Genomic DNA, 10713 nt, shown 5'->3' on the forward strand with positions numbered 1-10713 from the left:
GAGAGCTTTCGTTTGGGGTGATGGTGTCTATGACATTTCCTATGCTAGAAATTAAAACTGAAACATTAAAATTATTTATTAAGCCATTAAAATAACAGTAGTAAACTCATTACACTTAACACAACCTATTTTAATAAAACCCTCTATATTTTCCAACCCCCCCATTTAATTAGTGAGATGAATAATGTTGTTTTACATTTGTTTTTCAAATCTCTTCGCTGTCTGGCTCAGATGAAGTCAGTTCAAGTTTCATTTTGGTTTTAGCATTGGGTCTGTTGCAATATGGTATTTTGATTGAAGTGTATGAAGAAAATGTGGCCTCAGATGAGCATTTGGAAACATATTTTAAAAATATTAAAAAATACTTTAACATGGCCTTTTCAGAAAACCAGGGGTACTGTTGGTTGATACCACACTAAAATTAGACGAAATTGTAGTTTCTAAATGTAGAATCTGAAATCCTATCAATGTCCATCTTTTATCACTTTCCACTGATCTCTCTTACACGTTGAGTCTTTTTATCTCTGCATAATTTAGTAACATAATGTATTGGTCAATTGGAAACTATTGTTTACTGGGTTATATAGATAAATATATTTCATTTTACAAGACAATTTCTCATTTGTTGATGTCATTGCCCAACTTATCAGAAGTTATTGAGTACTGCAGAGCTGTCGAGCTCATAGTGGGAGGTATGAATTTTTCAAAATTCTAATTTTTACCTGGCAGCTTGTATTTTATCACTAAAAACAATACACCATTTGTTTGCCTAGATATGTCAGACTCAATTTATTTCTGAGAAATCCATGCCAAAATCCCCCGTCTAAATCACTATGGTTTTTCTCTCCGTGGTTTCCATGAAAATAACAGCAAAGTTGCTCAGCATTTAGATGGTCGCCCCAGCACTCACCATCATCCTTCCCACTCAGCAGATGCTGGGCCTCGATTGAATAAAGTTAGTAATTCTTACTCTTCAGCATGGACATTCTTTAGTGAAAGAGGCATTGTATGTGTCCGTTTTTATTGACAGTCTACAGCAGTGAGGAATGTCTCAAGCTGTGGTAAAGCTTGGCGCCTATATTAGTTACTTTTCTTGTTGCTAAGATAAAATGCCCAACGCTCAAAGTTAATGGAACAAAGGTACATCGCAGTTTGCAGTTTGCGGAGGCTTCAGTTCACGGTTGTCTGGCTTCAAGGCAGCGTAGCATGGCAGAGGGGCATCGCAGAGGAGAAGCAGTCATGGCAGGCAGAAAACAGCAAGGCAGCAAGCAGTAGGCCAAAGCAACAAGCAGCAACCTTCTTTCAGTCCCTTTTATTTTATCCAGGCTACCCACCCTTAGGGCAAGTAGCACTCTCACTCAGGGCAGGGTAGGTTGACCCTAGCTTTGAACCATGAATCAATCCAGCATCACACCCTTGATTCCAGTATCACACACCCTAGATCCAGCCCACCCCTGCAAAGGCTCACCTTTGACCACATAGACTTTAGGGGGAATCTAGGTACAAGCCATAACAGTGCCACTGCCTTGATTCACATTCAGAGCCCATAGTTTCCTCCACTGTTGCTTTATACACGCAGGAAACATCATGAAAAAGGCAAATTGTGTCGTATCATTACTGACTCAGTCGGTTTTTCTATTGCTATAACAAAATAACTAATTCTGGGTAATGGATAAAAAAGATCATTGAGCTTATTTGAAGATTGAAAGTCTCAGATTGGAGGCCCCATCAGCTCGGCCTCTGGTGCGGGCCCTCTGGCTCTATCACAGTGTGATGGTGTCATGGTCAGAGTACAAGCAGGAGGGCCCGGCTGTGTGAGCAGAAGAGGCACTCAGGGCAGGAGCTAGATGCCCTTACAACAGCCCATTCTGGTAGAAACTAACCTTGTCCCGCAAGACCTACAGTGCTCCTTTTCAAGGAGTGTGCCTCCATGATGTATGTTTTCCGCTGGGCCCCATCTCTCTTTTTTTCCCCCATCTCTTATTTTTTCTTTTCTTTTCTTTCTTTTTTTTTTTTTTGATACAGGGCCTTACTGCACAGTTTGGACCCATAGTGATCCTCCTGTCTCATCCTCCCTAGTGCTGGGATCATAGGCATGTGGCACCACATCAAGTTCTGAGACCAGCATGGCATGTGCTACTGGGGAGTGCACTCGGATCTTGTACTTGCCAGGCAGATGTTTATGCTGCTGAGCTATCTCCCAAGCCCTGGGTCCCATCTCTTGAAAGTTTCATTGCCTTAGCACTACCACACTGGCACCCAAGCTTCCAGCATGCGAACCTTTGATGGATGCACTCAGCAATGACTGTGAAACTAGTTGTTAGTTCTCTAAGCATCCAGGAACCCCAAGAGTTCCACACTTGGAAAACCAGTGGGTCAGATAAGAGTCCTGTCTTATTGTGACATCCTAATTACTCAGCATGTGCAGTTGTGACTGCCTTCACAATTGTGGTGTGCAGAGATGATGTGGACCAGCCTTCTAAAGGTGTCGCTGAAAACCTGTCCTTCTGGTCACTGTTTCCTCCTGTGGCATCTGAAGGACATTGGAGAGTGGGTTTCTGTAGAACTTTCCTTGATTTTCTGGAAGGTATTTTGTGCTTTGGCCGTATCTATCGGTTCCTCAAGAGAATGGAGTCCAAGTTTGTAAGATTTCATCAGCTTTTACCTTAATGTTGATCAGCTTTGTACTTAATGTTGAGGTATGAGGTAAGAGGCAGTGCTCCCTTATGCCACAAATGTGAGTCTCCATGGGGCTGTGACTAATGTCTTCCTTGCTCTGGGCAGGGGAGGCCCTTGGCAGCCTCTGGAGCAGGTTCACGGTGGCTAGTAATTTCCACTAGGCAAGAACACCATGAAATTTGCGCTCTTTATTTCACCCCAGGCTTCCCTTTGGCCCTAAGTTATTTCTGGAAAAGGTGAATGGTCCTGCAATTAAAACCCTGGAGAAGCTCACTGGGTTTATTTTTGTTCCTCTTCTAGAGCAGTGACAGGAATTCCCATTTCCTCAGTTAGTCATTCATAGGGATAGAGCATTGCGATCGGATCTTTGGAATCCTTTCATTTCAAAAAGCAAACAAATCTTGAATATTTATGAAGTATGGGCTGCTGACCTGGATGGGGGCGCTGTGGGCACCAGAGATGCATGAAGAACGGTGGGGTGGGGCCACATGGAAATGAAAATGGGGCAAGAAACTGGGAGCAGGACTGTTGTCGAGTGTTGTGGTGCGCCTGGCACCTTGCTAGTGCCTTATTCATCCTCACTGTGAACTTGCCGGAAGTATGTACTACAGGTTCCTCATTCGCTTTTGGACCAGATGTGTTTTGGAAGTACTTGGACGTCAGCATATAAGTAGAGTACATAAACCATGTAATGCATGTAGCAGGGTTTGTAGTGATCTCCAGGAAGCAAAAACCATAAACATGAGACTATTCATACTTTATAAGGACTAGAAGCAACCTCAGCACAGTTGAAGAGGATTTGTCACAGAAGTCTGAAAGAAACATTTTTTTCCCAGGTTTTGGGGTTTAGGAATGGCAGGTAGCAGATGGTGAACTGGTTCCACTACCAGCTGAGGGGCAGAGAAAGTCAATAGCTGGCACAGATGACCCAACCAGTAGGGAGGCAGGACTTAGCAACTGGATCAGGGCTTCACCTGAAACCTGTACCTGCCCTGGGGTATGTCGTGAGAAGCTGTGGGTGCTGCGGGCTTTGTGTGGGCGCATATCAGCCAGCGCACCACAGTGAACGACTCCTCGCAAAATAGGTAGGATTTTAAGGGAAAGAGTTGGGGATGAGGACAGACACTCCTGGGAGGGGCCACCCTGGGCAAGTGTGTGGGATATTGCCCAGCTTTCCCAGGAGGGGAGCCTTACAATTTTTGTCCTGGCCCACACAGGGTTCTCTACGCAAACGCTCTCTGAGACGGTCCCTGGCCTCCAGCAGCAAGGCTCCACCCCAAGAGGAGAGCCCCATGGTGCCTGACCTCCCCGGGGGCACTCCAGCACACCCAGCCCCACAAGAGATCCCTGCTTCCGACAATGGCTCCATCTTCAGGAGCCCCCTGAGCCCGCCTAGTGAGCCATCTGAGGAAAAGCAGAAAACCAGCCCCAGCAGCCCTTCCCACTTGCCCAGAAAAGGACTGTCCCCACGAGACAGAGGGGCACCCAGAGGTCTGTTCGAGAATGAGTCAGCAGTGGATGGCCACTCAGAAGTGGAAAGGACACCCTCAAAGTTGTACTTTCCTGGTGGGAATCCCAGGGTGACCCAGGAGAGGCTGGAAAGAACTTTCAAGCATCAGGGAAGCCAGCCCTCACCTCCCAGGTAAGCATGCTAAGGTCATTGTCTGTCACACCTTGCACATGTGTCCAGGCCTTAGTCACTCCTTGGTCTCTCATGGCAAGCCTATGGAGCAGGGATGACTGGGGTCAACCAGGAAGAGAACTGAGCCCTGAGTTCACACATCCCTAGGTCTCACACACTTCTTTCCACAGCTGACAAAGGCGTGAGTAGATGGTCCTAAAGCATATCTGCAGCCACACGGCCTGGCTGGCATTGCAACACGTTTCCTGTGTTTCTAGATACCATGGTGAGTGAGCTCTGACAGAGATCTTTTTTTGTTTCCATAATTTTTTTGAGAAACAAATAGCAATGAGATAGTTTCAAACCAAATTGGTAGGACAGTTTCAATAATTAACACATTGCATACATTCTTCCTAGTGATTAATTTCTGTTCAAGATGCGGACATGATATCCTATTTACAAACACTATTAGAACAAATCCCTCCATTCATTAAGAGAATGTAACTATATATCTATCCTAACCACTTTGAATAAACAAATACAAAATGGACATTCATCTGTATACCCTTTTTTGTTTAGTTCCGTTATTTGAATATTATAGGTGTGTTAACTCAGCAAAATATTCTAAGAGTCCAGTAGTCCATAATAGTATTGGGTCTTCCACTTCACTGGCAATGTCTGACAGAGATCTTTCCACCATTATTTTTTATTTCTTTTGCCTTTTTCTCTTATTCTTTCATAATAGATCTGGATAATTCCTATGCTAATTGATTTCAATGTAGAATCAACCTTATACTTTGGAATAAACCCCATTTGGCTATGATAGCTTAGTTTTCTGTGTATCATTGAATCTATTAATATTTTATGTAGGAATTTTGTGCCTAAGTCCACAAATTGGGTGTCTAATTTTCTATCTTTCACCACACTTGTCAGGATCCGGCCCCATATTATGCGGATCAGCGTAAGATTGGTCCCGCTGCTTCCTTAAAACCTGTTTACTGGGGAAAACTTCTGAGAGATTTTAAACTATGCATTCAATTAAAAATTGTTTAAACTAGGGTCCAGGGATATAGCTCAGTGGCATAAGTGCCTGCCTGGTAAGCCTAAGTACCTGAGTTTGATCCCTGGTACAAAAACAAAAATTGTTTAAACTCAAATTTTTTATTCTTGTTTTGGCTAGTCATATTTTTTTCAAGGAATTTGACAGTTTTATCTATATCTTAAATTCATTAATATAAAATTACGTATTACAACTATCAAATTTGTAAGATTAACGAGGATATCTCTGTGTTGTTACTGTCATCTTACTAGGAGTTTATCAATTATGTAGTATTTTTAAAGAATCACTTTTTTGGCTTTATATGTTTATTTTCTATTGCATCAATTTTGATTCATTTATTCCTTTTTACTTTCTTTGTTCAATGTGCTATTATTCTCCAGTTTATTAATAGGGATCTTTAATAACAGATTCCCAATCTTTTTATTCTGTCATATTTTTACGTCTATAAACTTCCTTCTAAATAACACTTTCTGTGTATTCTACAAGTTAATATGCTGTATATACCTAGAATTTAGTTAAAATTGTTCATCACTCCTATTATGAATTCTTTTTTGATTGATGGTGTATTTAGATAAATATTAATTCAAAGTATTTGGTAGTATTTTCCTGGCTGCTATTTTGGTTTTGATTTGTAGCTTATTTCTACTCTGGTTATACTAAGTACAATCTAAAACTGGTGAATATTTAAATAAAAAATTATTATAAATTAAATATAAAATTGCATGAATCCCCCTTAAAATATGCCCTCTTGCTTTGAACACACGTATCTCATTGCTTCTGCTGCTTTGGGGAGCAGCTCTGGAAGTCCTCCTTTCTGAGTGTTAGAAATCATGGCTGCCTCAATGTCTTGAATTGACTCAAAACATTTACCTTTCATGATCATTTGGACTTGGGAGAGCAGGCAGAAGTCTGCTGGCGTGAGATCCTGTGAGTGAGGCAGGTAATGATCCCAGAATACCTCTGTGAGCCTGCATTTCCCTGGGCTCACTGTAGGCAGCAGGAGTAAGCTTTGTTTTCATTATGAGAAAGACTTCTACACCTGCTTCAGAAAGTGGCAAGAATGATAGGGGAAGTATGTTTGAAGGAAGGGACTACTTTGATGAATGGTAATGTCTTTTACTGTAATATATTTAAAAATTTAATCATTCATTGTATATTTCAATCACACTGTGTGTGGGGAGGTTGAGGGGTGTGTGTACTCTTTTCTTCCTTGAGATGCGGTCTTACTAGGATATGTTGCCCGGGTCGGTCTTGCACTGCTGAGGTCTGTCATCTTCTTGTTACTGGCAAATGCCACTGTACTGGCCTATGCTCTTTATTGTATCATTTTGCTGAATTGAAGAGTCTTGTGGTGCAGTCTATATTTACATCTTATGAGCAGTATATATTTTAAGTTTAAATCCATTGTGATAATGATTTTATTGGAATGATTATTACATTTACAAAGAACTGTCTTTAGTATTTTTTTGTGAGGTGCATTTCTTTTTAAACCAGTTTTTGTTTGGAAATGCCTCCATTTCACCTCTATTTTTGAAGGTAATTTTATCCTTTTGTAGGGAATTTTTATATTTTCTCTTTTGTTGTTGTTGTATTTGGTATAAGATCTTACTACACAGCTTGGATTTATAGTGATCCTCCTCTTTTCAGCCTCCCCAGCACTGGGATTACAGGTGTGCGCCACCACACCTGGCTTCCGTGGCCCGCTCAGCACACGTGGGGGTGGGGCCAGCACGGCATGTGGTGTAGGAGATAGAATCTGGTCCTTGTGCTTTCTAAGCAGACCCTGAGTCTGCTGAGATATCTTGCTGGCCCTGAAGGTAATTTTAATGAGTATAGAATTATTGATGGGTGTTTTGTTGGCTTAACCCTTTAGACATGTCATTCCACTGCTTTAGGGTTTCATTATGACTATTATGTCAGACCATAGTTGTATTTTTGTTTTGAAAGCAGTGTATACACTTTCTTAAGCCTTTGCATGCTCCCTCACCCCAGTTTTTTTTAATTGCTTTAAATTAATTTATTTATTTGGTACAGGGTCTTGCTATGCAGTTCGGACTCATAGTGATCTTCCTGTCTCAGCCTTCTCAGTGCTGGGACTACAGGAGTGTGCACCCAGTTTGGGGGCCAGATTGGTGCACCCAGGTTCAAAGACTAGCACGGTATGTGGTACTGGGATGGAGCCCCGGTACTTGAGCTTTTCAGACAGATGCTTATACTGCTGAGCTATTTCCCCAGCCAGTTTACCCCAGCATTTTCAAAGATGTTTCTGCTTTCTTTGCTTTCCAGTGGTTTAACTATGAAGTGCCCACGTGTGGTTTTCTTAGATGATTCTGCTTGGGGTACATACAGCTTCTTGAAGCCATGGGTTTTCAAAAACTATTGTCCATTAACATTATCTTTTTATTTATTTATTTTTCCGGTACTGGGGATTGAACTCAGGACCCTGTGCTTGCCAGGCAAGCATTTGTTCTACTGAGCTATCTCCCTGGCCCAACATTATCTTTTTAAATATTGCTTTTGTTCCATCTTACCTTTCTTCCCCTGACACTCTAGTTACATTGGTAACACATCTTTTCACTCTGTTTGAATCCTGTAGTTTTATAACACACTTTCCCATTTTTCTCCCCACACTTCCAGTTGGGATATTTTCTCTTGCTCTATCTTCCAGTGCATAGTTCTTCTCTTCTATCATGCCTGATGTGCTGTTAAGCTTGTTTCATGACTTCTTAATTTGAATTATTTAATTTTCCATTGTAAATTTTATTTATTTATTTTTTATGTATTTAGTACAATGTCAACAGGGTCTCACTACACAGATCAGATTCATCATGATTCTCCTGTCTTCAGCCTCCCAAACACTGGGATTACAGCCGCTTGCCACCATGCCCAGTCTCAATCGCAGTCTCAGTGCACCCCACAGGCAGGGCTGCCACAGCAGGCCCGGGATTGAACCCCCCTGCCCCTGCCCCCCCCCATCTGTGCATCTGCCTAAGCAAGCGCTTTAATCTGCTGAGCTATCTGGCCAGCCCTTGTAAATTTTAATTTTTACAAATAGATTCCAGTTCTTTTTGAAATTGTCTTTTACCTTTATTTTCTTGCGCACAGTGTGTTCACTATCATTCTGAAGTCTCCATCTAGTAATTCCAGTGTCTGGAGCACTGAGGGCCTGCTGCTGTTGGCTTTTATTTTTAGTTTTGATCATTTTGTCCTACTTCTCTGCATTCCTGGTAATTCTGACCGAAAGTAGGCATTATGTGTGGATAATTGCATGGGCCTCCTTCGAAAGGGAATTTAATTTCCTTTCAGCAGATACTGATTTCTTGTTGGTTTTAGACTTTGTAAAATACCCCTTCTCATTCTGTTATTTGTCTACAACTTTCTCATGTCTTTTGTTGCATGTGAACTCTTCATTTTGGCATAACCAATCTCTCTTTTGGCATGTGATTTAATTGTATTTGTGATTTAAATTTTTAAGGGTTTCTCTATTATGTTTTTTCATGATTTTAGTTTTCAATGACATTTTCTTCTTTTTTCTATTAACTCATTATTGTATCTACTTTTCTAGGGCAAACTTTTCCTTACATTGAAGGGAAAAGCAAGACTCAGTCAAACTAGGTGCTAACAGATTTCAACTCCATGAAATCTTCACATTTCATGGAGTTATAATCTCAACTTTCACATTTATGTATTTAATCTTTTGTATCTGTTGAGATGAATACATCCACATTTAGTTTTTCTCTTTGAGTAATAAGGCAGCTTTCCTGGCACCATCTGCAGTCTGTTCTTTCCCTATTGATTTGCAAAATCATTTTCCCCCTTTGCACAGCTCTCTGGTCCATTTCACCGCCCTCCCACCCCCTCTCCTGGAAACTTCATGCCCACACTGCTGATTCCTGTGGCTTACCTCCTTCTCCCTTGTTCTTTCAGGGTTGGCATAGCTACCTACAGGTCTACTCTTCCTACCCACCCAGCCCACCTAGCTTGTCTCTGCGTGCTGGGCAGTTGCTTGGCCTGCTTGCTTCGACAGCCCTGGAGTTCCCCAATCACCTCGCCGCTGTCCCTTCCTACCAGCCAGAAGTCCACCTTCATGCCCTTCACCTCCACGCTACCATCTCCACCCTGTTCTATTGTTTTCATGGTGCCTGCCATTACCCGAGAGTCTTTTAGTTATTTAATTAGCCATTATTTGTCTTTTCCACAGTACATGATAAGTTTTTCCCAAATCAGGGACCTTTACATTTGCATGAAGAGCAAGGCCTTGTACACAGAAGACATTCAGTGAATACTGCTCCATGCTACTATTATTACCCCTAACTACACCGTGAGCAGCAAAAGGATTAACAACTTTTGATACTAGCTTTTTTTTTTTTTAAAAAAAGAAACACTATTCCAAGTGTTTTTGGTAAATTTATTCTTTTAACTTCATAAGGTTTCTGTGAGAACAGTGCTATGAGAAGTCTCATTTTATATATGAGGAAGCTCAGAGAAATTGTTTTATTTGCTGAGGTTTGTACACTTAGTAAGAGACAGAGCAGGCAGTTAAAGAAAACACACACAACAAACAAACAAACAAACAAACAAACCCCACAGTTACTTGAACAAATGGTGCTTCCTCTCCATGGCCTTTAGGTGGTGACAGGCCTAAGCTTTAGGTGTTCAGCTCGAGGACCTCCAGTGGTGAGGAGCTTACTGCGGCAGTACCGCTGGCTGTTAAAAACTCTTCATGTGGAGTTGAAATCTGTTAGCACCTAGTTTGACTGAGTCTTGCTTTTCCCTTCAATGTGAGGAAAAGTGTGCCCTAGAAAAGTAGAATTACCTCAAAGGAAGCATGATGATGCATTCTAGGCCACAGTAGGCTGGTAGAGTGACTGGAAAGTGAGAAGGAGCTGCAGGGCCAGGCAGCCAGGGGCCCCTAGGCCTCACAGGGTCTTCACTTCCTCCTCATCCAGTGGTTGGCTCTGTGTCAAGATGTGGATATTCAGTGTGTTTGAGAGGCCACGTGTTGAGAGCTGCCCCTAGGTGATGGTGTCATTGGAAGGTGCTGGAACCTTCAGGAAGTGAGGGCTAGTGGAAGGAATTGAGGTGTGCCCTGGGGGACATTGGGGCCCTGACCCCTCCTCTCTCTGTCTCTTTTTCTTTGTCTCTCTATCTCTGTCTCTGTGTCTCTGTCTCTGTCTCTGTCTCTGTCTCTCTGTCTCTCTGTCTTTGTCTGTCTCTGTCTCTGCCTCTCTGTCTCTGTGTCTCTGTGTCTCTGTCTCTCTCTGTCTCTCTCTCTGTCTCTGTCTCTCTGTCTCTGTCTCTCTGTCTTTGTCTGTCTCTGTCTCTGTGTCTCTGTGTCTCTGTCTCTCTCTGT

General features: G+C 42.2%; 1 protein-coding gene across 1 annotated transcript in view; it reads left to right on the top strand.

The window, feature by feature from the left end:
• The window catches only part of Mindy4 (MINDY lysine 48 deubiquitinase 4), a 109531-nt gene that overhangs the window by 17980 nt on the left and 80838 nt on the right, over nt 1-10713 (top strand). The window contains exon 5 of the mRNA XM_023709963.1: nt 3880-4321. Within this exon, the coding sequence (XP_023565731.1) occupies nt 3880-4321 (442 nt within the window). The remainder of the gene's footprint in view (nt 1-3879; nt 4322-10713) is intronic.

The sequence above is a fragment of the Octodon degus genome, unplaced genomic scaffold, assembly GCF_000260255.1.
Source record: "Octodon degus isolate 3935 unplaced genomic scaffold, OctDeg1.0 scaffold00015, whole genome shotgun sequence".
NCBI lineage: Eukaryota > Metazoa > Chordata > Mammalia > Rodentia > Octodontidae > Octodon > Octodon degus.